This window comes from Saccostrea cucullata, unplaced genomic scaffold (assembly GCF_032062105.1).
Source record: "Saccostrea cucullata isolate Sc308-1 unplaced genomic scaffold, CSIRO_AGI_Scuc_v1 ctg1306, whole genome shotgun sequence".
In the NCBI taxonomy this organism is placed as follows: Eukaryota; Metazoa; Mollusca; class Bivalvia; order Ostreida; family Ostreidae; genus Saccostrea; species Saccostrea cuccullata.
The window spans coordinates 81,089-98,108 of record NW_026921754.1 but is presented as its reverse complement, the minus strand read 5'-3'; the positions used below and the strand labels follow the sequence as shown (position 1 = coordinate 98,108).

Sequence of the window (17,020 nt, the reverse complement as noted above, 5' to 3'; positions counted from 1 at the left end):
ATATTCTACCGACATAAAAATGCGATCCCAAGTGGTATATCATATTTTTAGACGGAAAATATAGATAAAAAATGTCTGTTGCACATGCAATGCGATAAGCAGACATGATGATTAACATACAAGATTTATTTAAAACATGTGTTAGTGTTAAAAATCGGTTGCTTATCGAAAAAAGTGGTGCTGATTTGTAAAACTTTATCTCCTCAAAGAAAAAGATAAAATTCAAAAACGGGAATTCCAAAGCGCAGAATTGAACATTATTTGTTAGGAAGTTCGTGGAATGGTTTCGGGAATTCAATTTTGCACGTTTTCAATATTTAAAGAATTGGTTCATTTAATATCATAACTTACGTAACTATATAACAGGTATGGAATATCTATATTGCTACTTGGAAACAAATAGATTAGAGACTTGACCTTTGAAGACTTTTTTAGCTTTTTATTTATCAAGTTTGCTTGAATATGACTTCACTTGGTTTTAAAAAATATGCTAAAAAATTAATGAAAATCATCTTTACATATTGCAGTTTTGTTTTTCCGTTGGGTTTAGATACAAGAATTGTACAGAAAAAAGTTTCAACTACAATCTACCTTTTTCATAGGTATCAGTCACGTAATTGCGATGATATGTGTTAGTTTGATGGTTCGTTTATAAAGATCTCATGGAATCTTATCACAATCAAGAAGCTAAAATGGTTTTGTCTAACGTTTACATCATGATCATTTCCACAATGAATCTCCAAAGGCATTTTACTCTGTTCTGATACATGTATAATGATTTTGTAATTTATTTTATTTAAATCTGAAAAGGATTTTAATATATTTTGATGATTTTGAAATACTAAAACTTGGTATACAGTGTGTATGAGTGTTTAAAAAAAATTATAGGATTGATTTAAAAATTCTCAAAAAGTAATGAACCTCCAAAGGCATTTAACTCTGTTGTGATATAATTATTTTTGTAATTTATTTAACTTAAATCTGGAGATGATGTCTGATATATAAGACTGAATAAAAGATGGTCTGAAAAAGTAATGATTTTGGTTTAGCAGCTGGGTTTGTGGGTTTGTAGCACATGAAAAATGTGTAACGGATGACTCTACACAGAAGAGACCAAATATCCCTCAGACCTTCTTGTCGTCAGGTAAAGATTTATCCTCCTTATAGCAGATAATAAAATATTTCAAGGTTTATTCTTTAAGAATTGTTCATGTACAAATCGCATCTTCATAAAAACATTGATAATGTTTAATGTATATGTCTTTTCTGCTTCTGCTCAAATTTCGTATCTTTTAACAAAAATTAAAAAAGAGAGATTCTAAGTTTAGATATTGCTATCTTTACATAAGGTTGGAAAAATTCAACATTGCCTTAGTTCCAAAAACATATCAACGTCATCATCAAAACTAAAAAAAATCCCCATGTCAGTTATTTTGAATACAAATATATGAAAATTATGGGTTTTTCGGGAAAAATATTTAAGGGTTCCTTTTGTCTGTCAAGGTCTCTGAACTAAAATGTTTACAAAAAGGAGGTGTAGTTTGGGATTGACCAGTTCATATGACTTACTTAAAACGAATTACAGTATAATTTACTAGCAATGTCTTCAAAAAATGTTTTTATGTCCCATTATATTATATAATAATACCACTATATTAAATTACTATTGTATATTTATTTAATCTATAAGTCAGTTACTTTCTTGTTACGTTCTATTACTGAATATTATATAATTGTCATGCATGAATATAAACGTTCCTTCTTTTTTCTTCTTAATTTTCTATGGCTCTTCATTTTGTAAAGAACAAGTACAATGTATGACTACTCAATAGGGCATCTGGAACTAATCCAACTCTTAGTGTGTCAAAGATATTTTCCCTCCTTTACTGAAATCAAGACAAATGAATATATTTCAACACACCATTCGTTTACATACTTTTCCTCTAATAACCCTCTTCACCTTCTGAAATGATACTCGGCGCATTTTTTTTCCACCATTAAAAAATCAAATGAATGAGATAAGGTTTTGCTTTCTAATAGTTGATCCGAGCTTCCTTATATCAAATGAATTGTAATTTTCCTACAATTCGTCAAGTGTCAGTCGTTTTCTTTCTTATCGCCGAAAAACTTTGCAAATTTTAATCTTTTTTCCTTTTTTTTAAATTTACCATTTTCACTATCATTGGACATAGGGATTCAGATTTGCGCAAACAAAGGGTCACATATGCATCCTATTTCAAGGGGAGGTACATGTTATTTGAGAACTTGCACATGTAAATAATATTCTTATCGACAAGTGCAAATTCAAAAAGATAAACTAAGGTCATTTGTAGTAGCTAAGGGTGGGACTACCTGAAAGTTTTGCATCGGATACAATATAAGTGAGTAAGTGAGTGTATATTGTTAAACGTCCCTCTCGAGAACTTTTTACTCATATGGAGACGCATACGGTATATAAAGGGAATTAATCCTAAGAAAGATTTCTCTAAAGAATAACAGTCTCGGATAAAATATAGGTAGTGCAAAAATAAAATTTTCCAATCATACTAGTGGTCTTCCGGAATCAGGATCTGAACAAAAAATCAAATGTTTGCATATTACCGATGGGAAAAAAACTCTTGTAATTTTTAAAAGTAATTTTGAGGAAATATCTTCATGAACATTTTAATAACGATGTTATATCAAGGAACAAGGTTCCTTCATTTGCACTGATTCAACTTTATATTTATTATCTACTCGGGGGCGAAAGTGACAATATTAAAAAAAAAATTAAGAGGGTTATTTTTTGTTTTATTAAAATGATTTTTGGACCCTTTGATGGGATATATTCGTTGATCAAAATTATATACAGGGAAAGATTTTCCAGAGAAACATTCATGTTTATCAGTCTGATATTTCTCCAACCAAATGTAGTGGTGATTCAAATTTGATATAACCATGCAAATCCAACTGTAGCTAGGAAAAGAAAATAATATGGTGTTTAATTTGTTCCTAGAAATAAATAGAAAACAAAATAAGAACGTTAACTCAGTGAGCATACAGGCTTACGAGTCTCACATTGACCTAGTCAAGTGATTTGAACAATTATAACCAATTTTAAAACAAACCAGAAGCACGTAATAATTGTACTTTAATTGAATGTTTTAAGTAGGTTGTAATCAATGTGGAATAAGCAGTTAATGGTAAGTAAAATCTCAGTTCAGGGCATAGCACTTCAATTTTTTCAAAAACAAGGAAATTAAAGCATGATTTTTTTTTTTCACTTGTGAAATTTCTGTTTTCAGTTAGTCTTCAACAGAGTAACTTATAATTGCTCTGCTAAAAACCCGGTGGTATCTCAATAAAACAACAACAAACGACACAAATATATACATAATAATTTAAGTGGATAAGAGATGATAAAAAGAACAAAATCAGGGGGAAATTCACGGAAAATATTGATACAGGTCCATTCGTAAGAAATGTAGTTTATGTTCAAGAATAAACTGCAACCTTCTTAATGAAATGGTGAGGTAAATTTTGGAAAATGAAAATTCACTCGCATATGCATGCTATATTACACAACACTGAAAAGACTAAATCTACCAAAAATAATTTCGCAAACTGATAAATGTGGAAAAACAATCAAAATAACTGCAGGTTTCTAAACTCCATTAAAGTGCAATATGGCATTTTAAACAAACTTATATCTGAAGGAATTTGTAACAAACAAATAAAATCGGTCGGAACTAAAAATTTCTAGAGCAAGAAACTCAACATAATGAATAAGCCTGGATCTAGCCAGCTCTCTCACTCTGAAAAGTCACGATGAAATATCCTGGCCCCTCCTACTTTTTTCTTTTATATACTGAGGATTTTTTCAGGCACTTAAAGATGTTTTCTACCTCTTTAAAGGACATCCATATAAGATGGGTATAATGTGTTTTATAGGTTTCTTGTCAAATATCCCGGAAATTAAAGTTGCATATTTAACTATCAATATATACTTAATTTCTTATTTATCAATTTTTTTTCTTTCTTTTTTTTTGTTTTGTTTTGTTTGTTTGTTTGTTTGTTTGTTTGTTTTTTTTGCTTAACCTCTTATGCCCCATTTAGGAATTCCTAGAACATTTTTTTCCTTATGAAAACATATCACAGTTTACAATATATATAAATATATTTTTTTTTTATTTTGCTTACTTTAGTGCATGTATTACATGTACATTCTACAAATTGCCAAGCAAGTGTATTACCTAATAGTAATTTATTCACCCGGCCTCTATATTTCCATATTTCATCGTAACTGATCTAGATCTGACTATTCAGTGCTGGTGAGTTTTTACCAAACTCTGTCAACGATGTTCGACAGCTGGAGGGAATTCGGATGTCGCTTAAGGATGTTCTTTGATTGGACATCCGTCGAACAGCCTCGCTTTCAATTACACTGACAGAGACTGCGCGTTTGACTCTACGACCTCCGTCAACTAAAAACATCCGGGCAATCAACATGAACAGACTAATCACAATGCATGTAAGATATTACAATAGTACATTTACTGCAGTGTAAGGGGATCGTGTTTCCATATTCAATATAAATAGAACAGTTCAAAGTACTTGTATTTTTTGAAACATGAAAAGACGATGACGTAGGTAAGGATTAAGAGAAGGGTAATCAGTATTAACAATACAAATGAAAAGTTGAAGTCATTTGTCCATTTTAAGACTGAAATGGTGTATCAAAGTAATTCAGAAGTTTATTAATTATGTGAGTCTTTAACAACTGCAATGTAGTTAAACAATTAGCTCAAGGTCATTTCAGCCAAGGTTTCAAGTTGAATGTGTGAACATAAAAAGTTTATTTTTATCCAGAGTGGAAAAGACTTTCATGCACGTACTTACCAATGGTAACGATGTACTTGGTCTTGTTGAAGATGTCTTTGTAGCCTTGACGAAACTTAGGGATCCGCCACGCATAGATCACAGGGTTACAGGCACTGTTCATAAAGCCGAAACAATACGCCTTCAAAACAAAAATTTTCCTGTTAATGATGCCATGCTATAAAACTAGAGGTACTGTGAGCAATGAGCTTACTAAATGGTCATGTTTTGTTCTGGTAGACCAAAAATAAGTGTCAGATCAAAGAAAGAAAAATAGGAGGTGCACAATGACATTGTGTAATAAATATTTTGCGAGAGTATATATCATTAAATTTTATTCAGCGGTATAAGAGGAGTTGCAGATAAAAGATGGGTATCCTTCAGTAAAAGTGAAAAAATGGCCGTGTTCATGTTTTGCTCCGGGAAACCCAAAATATGTACTCGATCAAAAAGTAAAATTGGAGATGCTCATATAGTCAATGGCACTATATAACAAAGACTCAATAAACTTCATTCAATGGTAAAATAGGAATTTGAAACATATGTTTACAAAAAGCAAGATCAAAAGTCCACAAAACAATACAGGCAAACTTGGACCTCCAAAACATCAGTATCATGTGCCACGGAGGAGTGACTATATACCTTCCTACTTTGCTCCTTGTCATGATAGGGAAATTGAAAAAGTGCTGTTTAAGAATTGAAGAAGTACGCTTGGCTTTTTTAGAAAATTTTTGGTTAAAAAATTGTTTGAGAAATAGTAAAATGGGTACAATACCTCCTGTTTTTCTCAAATTCCAGAACATATATTAGTTTTCTGAAAGCTACTTTCCGATGCCTTGACTTGCGGAAATAATGCAAATTATCTGTAGACGGGAACAATATATTAAACAAAACTGGGTTTTAATTGTTTATCTTACAAAATAAGTTTAAGAGGAGTAGCAAATCGTCATTATACAAAAGAGAACTTTGGACTTTCGACTTGTCTAACTTGTCTACTCTGAATTTGTTGTATACAGCTTTATGTCTGGGGTGTCCAAATCAAACTAATAGTATGCATATACACAAGCTTGATGTGGATTCTTCAGATAAGCCATGGGGTACTCTAAGGACCGGAATTTAACTTTATGGTAGCACGTGTACACGATGCATTGGTCAGAGAAACATAAAGGAATACACAAGAGGCGGATCGAGAAGACAGATCAACTGAGATCAATGGACATATCTACTTGAGTGCGGGGATTGGGAATTGAAATCCATTTAATGTCTTTTGCGCATGCCTTATTCTCATCAACTGTGACTGCAGTGTTCAACTATCCTACAACGTCGCAGTTAATTGCATTAAGGCATACGTAAGAATATCTGAAAACAAATAAATTAATAAATGCAATGGAAACATTGATGCAACCATCAACTGTGGCCCGGGAAATATATAAAGTGGCAGTGATGAAAAACTCTGAAATCTAGATCACGTGTGAGGTCATCAAATGCTTTATAAATTGATACTGTGTGAAAAGGCACATCCTAATTACATCATACTGTGAAGTTAGGAGAATCGCTTTTTTCGTCTAACCCATTTTTTAAGCTTTTTTTATATTTTCTAAGAAGCGAGAAACAGGAATTGTTTTATTTACAAAAATGGTTTTTATCTTGTTTATAGCACTGTTAATTTTTATAGTACTGTTTTAAGATTATCTGTAAATGGTATGTTTGATTGTAAAATGCATTGTGTAATATTAAGTTTTAATGTTACTTTTTTACTTTAGATTGTATATTTGTGTGAATGGTTTTTAGCTATTGAATGTTGTGCAATTTTAAATGTCAGTGTTCCTACATGTATCCTGGCGTATTGTATTTTCGACCTATTTAGATGTTACTTATTAATTTATTGCAAACTAAGCATCTAAGAAAATATGGGCTTAAAATATTGGCATATGTGTCTATAAATGAAATGATATTACCAATATTGCAGTTTTGTGTTTATTTTATTTATATGCCATAATATGGAGATGGTGCAGTTTTCCTTACAAAAATATTAGTGTCTTGTGTTTTCCACCTAAATATAGTAAAAGCCCAATCAGTATTATATATTATCCATTGGATATTCCAAACAATAAAAATATTTATTTTTAAAAAAACATTGAACAAGTTGCATAATTTGGTTGCAAATACATAGTCATTTATTCGTTGGTTGAACCCATCTGTAGCTGTACATGTGTATTTACACAAAAAAATCAATGAAATTGCGTTGCATTTTTCAGTAAAAATCTGTTTCAATATTTAAGAAAAAAAAATTCATTTGATCCACCCATTCATTTCAATATTCATTCGTCTTTTTGACAGGGATCTTAATTTTCTTTCCATGTCACAAAAAATCTTTGTAATTAACCGATTACGGCTTTCATTAATCAACAGATAAAATGTGCATTAGTAAAAAGACTAGAATTTCTGTCAACGGACTAAAAACATGGGGGGAATATTCCGTTGAATGAATTATTTTGGGTATTTTCACTACATTTGTGCTTCAAAGGTATTTTTCCAAGTGTAGCAACCGAAAATAATGTTCTACCTTGCGGTATCTGCACGCGAAGCAGATTGGGAAAAATAGGTCACAATGACATTAGATGAAAAACTCTACTTTATATCAAGATTATCGTTACGTAGGTATTAATAGCTACCTAGGTATTTAATGATAGCTATTTTTATAAATTGCATTTTGTGTCCAAATGCAGGAACGGCGCAACATGGTGAGCAGAAAATTTCTTGATACAGTCACACTGATTATGGATATGATAAAAATTTGGCCAAAAAATGAAAACTTTGTATGTTATCAATTTTGCATAGAAACTAATGTAAAATTGCCGATTCAGGAAGTAATCATTTTTTGGCCAAAATTTTGTGGTATATATTTTGTGACCGTATCAAAAATATGGTATTCAGAAATGGTTTGGTATTTGGTAGAAAATGGAAAATATATAAAGTATAAAAATAGCTTTTTGTTTAAAGCACTGTTCTATTAATTATAGAAATGTTATAAGATTATCTGTTATAATAGATTTAGTTTGATTTTGGTTTACTGCCAAAAAGTGATATCACCTATTCATTTGGTGATATCACCTATTCGAATAAGTGATATCAATTATTCAGATTTTAAATAGGTGATATCACCTATTCGAATTGGATTCAACTGGTGATATCACCAATTTTGTGTTATCATGGTTTGATATCACTTATTTGAATATTGATGTCAATTTTAAAGATATCACTTTTTGCCAGTACATACATGTACATGTACCAAAACGGTGCCTCATAATTTAGAGTACATACACTGTAATTGGTTTGTACGGCTATTTTATCAGGATTTTTCCTATGTATAGTCAACATAAACCATTTAATTTTTAGACATTATTAATTGGATGTTAGACTTTTTTTTTGCCTATAAGGTAGTACATCCATTTCCTCTTCAAGATAAAACCAGCTAGCTAGACCTAAAGAATTGCAAAAACAGTTGTGTATGCAATAATATTTATCGGGATTCGAAACCAAGAATTTTTTGATTGTTAATTGCATATTATGGTGGAATATATTACCATTAACTCGAAATTAATAGCATTATAAAATTAATTCACTGAATACAGGTTTATTTTTGCCCTTTCGCTTGCAAACATGTTTGTACTGTTTTTATTTGGTCAATTTACAACTCTGTATTAGACATTGAGCAGTGAGTAATCTTTATCGTGCCAGAACCCTCTGCGATAAGGGACTTAAACGTTTTCATCAGAAGTGAAACATATGGAGATAACGAATAGTATTCAATATCAAAAGTCCATAAAACAATACAAAATAGGAGCAGAGCAAACACGGACCTCGAAAACATCAGAGGTAAGATCAGGTGCCATGGAAGAGTGAGCAATCCCTGCCGTCCGGTCACACCCGCCGTGTGCTCCTTGTCATGAATAGAAGGAATAGTCTCAAGGTCTTGTAACTGCATTCATTAAACCAGTGATGTCTGGATCACTCATTCTGGGAATCTAGAGCAAATACACTAACTAGTGCGCCAAGCGGACGACTAACAAAAAACTTTTAAACATTGATTGGATACTAATACTAATATCAGTGTATTTCTTGTAACAAGACGCGTACCAATATATTTGACTTACTGACTTTAAACTTGGTGTTTAGCCTACATTTGGAAAAAAAAACGTCAGAATCTGTTGTATCATATTTGATTATATTATCAAATAAATGTAGTAATTAAAAATGAATAATCATTATCTATTGATAAAACGTGGTCGCTATATATCTAAAAGTGAAGGCCAGTGCAAGAGAATTCTTCTTTTCATGTAGTGTTTGAAAAAAAACATTTGTTACATACGTATGATCATACGATGCAAAAAAAGATATGTATCATGTAATAACGGAAAGTAATTACATGTAGTATCAATGGTTATTGCAAATATATTTTTGGCAGATATCCAAAACTACAAATTAATATATATTTCTTCGAAAATCATGCAATATATTGTTGGAACAATATTGATGATTTAAAACATTAAAAAATGCAAATGATCCATGACAAGTCAAGTCAATCACGACTTGCAATTCTATTGATAGTGCAGCTGACTGTGATGTCAAAAATTCGGGAAATCATTTTTACCTGTAACATGAAGAACTTACCAAAGGATTGAGATAAAATGGAATGTCGTTTTTCTTGTCCTCTACAAGGGCTGCATAATTGGTATACACAGTATACGGTAACCAGCACAACATAAAACACGCAAGGACGATCACCAGGGTCAAGGTAACACCTCTCTCACCAGCATCCGTAGGGGTCAAGGACATTCGGCGCTGAATATTAGCATGGTGTCTAATATATATGAATATCCGAATATAACAGAATACCAATATAGCCAACGGAATGAAAAGGTTCCCAATTTGGTTAGCAATGTGTAAATAAAAACTTAGTTGTCCATAAATGGGATATTTGGGCCCACACTGTAGAGTTTTCTCCTTGAATATAGGGTCAGAAATGAGGGTTAAGATGCTGAATACAATGGCATAAATCCAGGCTGCACCAATCAGAATAAAACAAGTTCGTCGTGTAACGGGGGTGTTAAAGTCATTGTTAACTGCCACTCGTCGAACGCTGATAAATTTGTGAATACTGATATACATGAGAGTATGAATAGAAGTTAATAATGACAGTGTTACCAGGAACGAGTTAACTTTGCACAAAAAGAGCGGCATATCCCAGCATTCCACGTAAACTGAATGAATTGAGAAGGGTATTACTAGGACCACAAGTAGGTCAGCAATAGCCAAGTTTAACAGGAAGTAGTTTGTTGTCTGGGACGGATCGCGCATGACCGGGTTTTTGATAATGACGATGATGACCAGCGTGTTTCCTATCAGGTCCGCCAACAGAATGCTTACAAGCCACACTATGATAAACACCGTGAAGGGGGTAGAAAAGTAATCAGGGGCCTCTGTCGCGTTACAAAACACGTGTACATTGAAATTTTGGGACATGTTTGTCCATCCATTCGTTAGATTTCCCGCCATTTTCACTGTTTGGAAAAATAAGACACGTTAAAGTTGTTGTCCTCAACTCGAGCAAAGTCTTCCGTACATTTCTTTCCCTCCTCGCGCTGTTATATCAGATAATTTCCTTTCATTTGGAAAATTCTCCGATCCTTATTTCTGATATCTGAAGTTCCTTACACTGGAAAACCCGTCTTTTTCTGTTCTGAATTCTTACTCTAGATTTCAAAATAAGAACAAACAAAAAATCATGATCCGCATTAATTTTATATTTCGATCTTACGTCAGATATAAAGGATCTCTCTTCTTTTTTTCATAACAAGATATCTATAAAACAAAAACATGCGCTGTGTCTGCCATATTTTCTCGACCTCTTTACTGAGTTAAAATCTTTTCAGAAAATGAACAGATCTAGAAAATATCAATCATCGTAATGAATACCTTATCTCTGCCTCCCTGCTTGAACGATGTTGATGATGAAGTTCACAAAATCGTGATTTTTGGATTTTTTTTTCAAATTCTTCACAAGGACAAGAAGCAGTCTCTCAGAGAATTACGCATGCTGAAAAATCTATTTTCCCTCAGAAAATTCAATGAATCTTAAAAATTGGAAATTCACATCTCCACATTGCTCCAAGTAATATAAGTCCAATGCAAAAGCACGAGATACCACTGCACAGCTTTCCTCTTATCGACAAAACGCAAAAATCAAATAAATCGAAACGTTATGCTAAGAGTTCCTTTTTGTGAGAAAAAGTTACATAACTGGTTCTGCTGTTATGAATAACACACTGTGGTTCCTCGCAAGACTGCTAAGCACACACGGTTCTATTTCATATGACAGTTTTTTCCTCCTTTACCCTCTCTTTCTCAATAAAAGCACCACACGTCTCTTGAAGAAGTTGTTCCCAGTTGAAGAACAAAATCTAATAATAAGACGGGAATGTTTCCCTACTGTCCTAGAACATGGCGGTCTGACGTTTCAACTTTGTTCATTGGAGTGGCAGGTGCGAATTCAATAATTTCAGTGTATCTTTAAATGCTATCTATTGGGTGAAGGAGAGTTTATCGAAAACGGAATAATTAAAACAAGACTGCGTCACGATTTCTTAAAAAAAACATAAAAATCGGTGATAAAACTTGAATTCCCAAATTCCTCCGTTTCAAATGAAAATTTAGAAAAAAATCCGCAACGTTCAGAGCATACAAGGATTTTTGACGATCATTTATATTTTTAACGCCAGGGGCAAGGGCTGGCCCACGATTCCCTTGTCACTGTCCATATCAGGGTGGTGGATCCAATATCACGAAGTTGGCGCGTTATCTCAAGGAATGCACCGTGCACGAGACAGTAGAGCAGGAAGGTCTGAAATGATAAATGCATCAGATTAAATCTATGTCTGCTGAAAACTCTCACACTGGGTAACTTAATCTATAAATGATATTTACATCATTACACGCCAAATCTGTGATTATGATCATAAAAAATGCCAAACATTCGATAATCTGAAAAACTGCAGGAGAAAAGCTGAATAAAGAGTCATAAAAACTGTTGGCAAGTATTATTGTTAAGGTAAATGAAAACAGCTGTTAGAGAGAGATGATATGAGTGAGTAACAATAATTTTAATTTTAAAATGACGGGAACTAAAAAAAAATACAAAATACAAACATAGTGATTTGAGAAATATTTTGGTTTTTCTACGTTTTTATTGGTGTTAAAAAGGCACTGGATTATTTAAAACGTAAATCATAAAATCGTTTTAAAAAGTCAAATGTCAGAAGAACTGGAAATTGTAGAGCAGGATGTCCTTACATATCGGCTAATAGAAATCTTAATTATTGTTACAAGCTTAATTATTTTCTTTGATTATTTAAGATATACTGAGGAATATTGATCCCCCTATATCCATCGGTATTAAAACATCAAAATGTTATAAGGGAAAGTCGTCATTAGTTTATGCCAAACATCTGAAAGTTCAACGTTAAAGACAAGGTCTGGCTCCTTTGACTATATGTAAGCTTGAAGAGGATATTCAGGGACGTAGCAACATATCACCATTTTTTCCCAACCTTACTTGTACTATAGGAAATATTAATTGAATGCCTGGTTGCCCCCCCCCCCCCCCCCCCCCCCACTGTTAGACTTTAAGTGATGTAACGAAAATGTAATACTAGAATTGGTACTAAAAGTGGTTGACACTGATTAAAAATTAACCTATACCCCCCCCCCTCCCCCACGAAATAGGATTTTCGACTTTGGGGGAACTTTTTCCTTATAATAACCAATTTATTTAAAATTAATAAAAGTTTTTACCAGACGATCAATATGATTTAATATAACTGTAATGAATCATGGGGGAACATTTTAACAAGGCTGGGGATAGCAGCTATTTTCAGACTATTTCCCTCTCCTTTAAAAGAAGAGCTCCGTATAAAGATATACAAAAATGATCAAATTTTAAAACTAAAATGTAGGAATTTGTTCTTTGCCAAATGATAGTTGACAGCTTAAGATACCGTATCTAAAAAAATAAGTTAAATTTGGTGGTTAATTTGGGATTAATTTGTTGACCCACCAGCCTCCTTAAATATTTTTTTAAAAACGAAATTCAAACGTTTTGATCTTATGTTTTATAGGGTGTGATAATTAGTGACTTTTTAGCATGACAAATTATATAATCATAAAAGATGAATCGAATGCCTCCTTTAAAAGAAAGCAAAAAAAAACTTACTATTTAATTTTATTCGTTACTGCAACTCAAGCTTTGGTTAAGGACCATGCATTGATATTATAAAAAGATAACAATAATCGCAAGCTTGAAAGTGTATTTAATTAACGAAATCTGATGAAATTGTTATAGCATCTACCATAAAACCTGCGAAAGACTTCATACGAGACTGTTTTTTTTTTCTTGTTTTATCAATTCAATTGTCAATAGCTTGCCCTCTTTATAAATTGTTTGAACGTAGAACATGCTTTTTGTGTATCGAATTAATCAACTGGGAGACATATACCCCTTATGCTTGTGATGATGGTACATTGCGACATCAATTAGCGAAGTTGAAGATAGAAAAGTTTTAAGTTAAAGTCATGAAGTTTATTATTAAATCTGGTAGTTCATGATTATTTACCTTTAACTCTTAACGTCTAGCAATATTTATATTGTATCAAGATGAAAACAGATGTGTCAGACTCCGGTATCTCTTATTTTAAGTTTACTGCCAGGGATATACATTGTAACATTTCATAAATGGAAGATACTCATATTGTTAATTGATACATTAGCCAAATCCATTTCAACAGTGATGCTATAATAATAAATTCGTAAAGCGGTAAAGCGCTTAGTGAAACTTGGAACAAATATATATAATTTCACAAACAGTACATTGTAAGCTCAGTTAATTACAGTAAATATGGTAAAAAATACTCTTTAATTGAAATGTCAACATTTCATTTCCTAATCTGAAGTATCTGACAGTTCAAGATTTTTAACTTATTCGGATTGAAAAAAAAATAATTGCATAATTTATATTGCCTACATTTAAAACATAAATTTTAACGTTTAAAATGCTAACTCCATTGACGAAAAGCATGAATATTTTTAAAAAGAAAAGGAGGTAAAAATGTTAACCAAATAGCAGCTGGAGTAGTTCTCGTTATACAGCCGTTATGATGGCGATTAATAAGGAATTTATCGTAACGAGGTCAATATTGTCCCAATCAATATCAAATTATTACAAAGAAATGTACATTCTGGCGATTGTTACGTCAGTTAATCGTTAAATAGCTTCATTTCTGTCAAAATCCCGGGTTCTTCATCGAATATTTACAATTATAATTGAATAACATGTAAACGTTATTAAGAGACCATGAAAAGAGTCCTTTATAAAGTCAATATTGCTCTAATTTACAGTCTTATATAACTTCCAAATTTGTAATTAATTTAACTTCTCTGAGACTACATAATAATAGAAAAGAAACAGAATCGAAATACTCTGAAAAACTTTTATCATTATTTTTTCATTGTTAATTAAATAATTCATTACTCAATTTTGTTGTTAAAATAATGGTTGATCATTTAATTATGTAATAAATTTATGTTCGTTCACTATGATGCAATCTCCATACAATTACTTGAATGGTCGGGCAATGACTGCTCTGGTATTTTCGAGCATTTTATTTTTAAAGGCTAGGTCATGACACTTTTTTACAGATCATATTACAGAGTGTTTGCAAAATATGCGAAACAGAAAGCAGATATGTGTACATATAAATTACTTAGATTGGCATTGTAATTAATGTCCTTATTCTGTGCTCAGTTATTTAACGTTTCATTAATTTGTTCACAAATCAGAATTTAGGTCATTTTTGTCTAAAAAGAACTTTGACAATGATACATGGATCTCGAATTTAAAGAGGTCACCTGTTTTATTTCAAGATAATGACATGATGTCAACTGCTATATAATAAGCTAACACATGAATACAACATGCACAAGTATGTATAATATTGAAGGAAAGAGAATGCTCAACAGAGAGAGAAGGGGGAGGCTATTAATATAATTTTAATTATTTAATATTAACGATAATTAAGATAAAAAAAAAACCTATACCCAAAGTCGGTTTGAAATAGTTTTAAAGATATAAACAGAGCAGAAAGGTCATTTGTATATATCTCTTACCAAAATATAGGTCAACGTATTACCCGTGGTTTTGTTTCATTTCATTGAATTGGGCACTTAAAAAATCTTACAACAACAAAGTTTAAAGTACTTACAATTAATTGTCCATCAGAAATTTGGAACTTTAAAAATTCGTTCCGATGTTTTCTTGCCCTTTAGGCAGACAATCCCCACATCTGGCACGAAATCAGTGAATTTTATAACTTTAAACAGTCTGCAGAAGTTAAACCTGCACTTCACACTGTGTGCAATCTAATGGGAAAGCCCTGTATGGTGCGCAATTCAGACCTATTTCGTGGAAATGTTGGGGATGGGGAAAAGTGCACCCTTTCCCTGTATGCATTAGTTTGTGTGTTAAATAAATATGAATTAAAGGGATCCTTTATTTTACATATAAACGGTATTTTTTTTTTGGGGGGGGGGGGAGATTTTGTTTCTTATATATACATGTATATATTCGTTCACATATTTTAGTCACCCATACTATGCATGGGTATACATGGGTATACATGCACTAATAAAATGTGGGCAATGCATTTTTTTGGAAAATATATAGTCACGTTGCGGTATTAAAATGTAATTCATTTTATATTCAGAGTTTAATACTTTATTTACCAATTTTTAATCACAATTAATGTTAGAAAATTTATTAGAAAACATTATATAAAAGTTGAACAATCTGCTTGAAATAATTGAGTTCAATGTAGGTTTAGATTTCTTCTTTTTCTTCATTTTTTTTATGGAAATAAGTTTATCTCGAAACGAGGCGTAGGAACTACAGCGCTCCTAACAAACGCATTTAATGGCCTTGTAATTACAGGAGACTTTTTTCCCAAGATTTTCGTATTAAAGATCTAAGTCCATACTATGGTCCTACTTCAGTTAGAGATTATAATTTTCGCGGTAATTTAATTTTCGTTGTTTTAATTTCCAGACAAGAGACTCATAAATTTATGACCACCACGAAATTGAAAATCCCATATGCATTACTAATAAACATTTTCCAACTACTAAATCAAGTCCCCATAAAACAATACTTTTCCTCAAACCTTTTAAATTTTAAATTTGACCTCCAGAAATCTGTGAATTTGAATCCATTCGACATTTCATGTCCTCCAATCAATTCCATTTAAAAAAGAAGATGGCGAACAACATTCAAATTCAAAGGCCATTTACACATTTACAAAAGGAGCAGAGCAAACAGAGACCTACAAAACTATCGGAGGCGGGATCAGGTGTCATGAAGGAGTGAGATGACAAATATATATGACTAAATAATTATTTTAATATGCTCTGTGTGACGTGGAGATTGGTCCTTCGAATAAGACCGTATAAGGCGAGGTCATTGTCGTAGAAGGTGCTGATACGAAAAAGATTTATCACTGCTCAATAGCCCCTAGTGCCTAGTATAGGACAAAATTTGCAGCTCTCCACCAGCAAGTGGTGGCGTCTTAATATGAGTGAAAAATTCTCGAGAGGGACGTTAAACAGTATACAATCAATCAATCAACCATTTAAAAATGCTCTGTTGAAGATTTTCAATGGTTCATTTTAAAAGCTGACATGCATTTATAAAATTTTATATTAGACGGGTAAGCCCGCATACACATTCCTAGGGGCCATATTTTCGGTAGGACAGGGGTTTTCATTCCAAATAATTTCGATATATATCCGTATTATTCAGACGAGAGCAAGGTCACTTATGGTTAGGAATTTCGCTTAGATTTCTATAACTTAAAAGAAAATTCCGATATAATATTTGTTTGCATTTAGTCTGGAATATCGAAACACAGCCAGCAAATGTCTAAGTTGTCAAGCCAATACGTTTTTGCTGAAAGCGCAGCATTTGGACGTAAAAAGATAAAATATTTGAGAAGAGCAGTGTTGGGATGCAGTTATTGTTTATTTTGGGCAGACTTGTATTTTCCTTGTGAGGAAAGT

At 32.3% G+C, this 17,020-nt stretch overlaps 1 protein-coding gene across 1 annotated transcript; it reads right to left on the bottom strand.

Annotated features, from left to right (window-relative positions):
• Positions 1–4,249: 4,249 nt before the first annotated feature.
• On the bottom strand, positions 4,250–15,332 carry LOC134260687 (galanin receptor type 1-like). The gene is made up of 5 exons (XM_062743232.1): positions 15,175–15,332; positions 10,837–11,761; positions 9,532–10,613; positions 4,879–4,999; positions 4,250–4,463 (listed from the first exon to the last, which is right to left on the bottom strand). Exons 3-5 carry the CDS (start codon positions 10,414–10,416, stop codon positions 4,288–4,290), a joined length of 1,182 nt encoding a protein of 393 aa, XP_062599216.1. The 5' UTR covers positions 10,417–10,613; positions 10,837–11,761; positions 15,175–15,332; the 3' UTR covers positions 4,250–4,287.
• Between the last annotated feature and the right edge of the window lie 1,688 nt (positions 15,333–17,020).

Coding starts and splice junctions, on each gene's coding strand:
- LOC134260687 (XM_062743232.1), bottom strand. CDS start 10,416: ATGGCGGGAAATCTAACGAATGGATGGACAAACATGTCCCAAAATTTC. Junction 5,000..9,531: donor CATTTTATCTCAATCCTTTG/GTAAGTTCTTCA, acceptor TTTGTTTTGAAG/GCGTATTGTTTCGGCTTTAT. Junction 4,464..4,878: donor CAAGTACATCGTTACCATTG/GTAAGTACGTGC, acceptor GGATGTTTTTAG/TTGACGGAGGTCGTAGAGTC.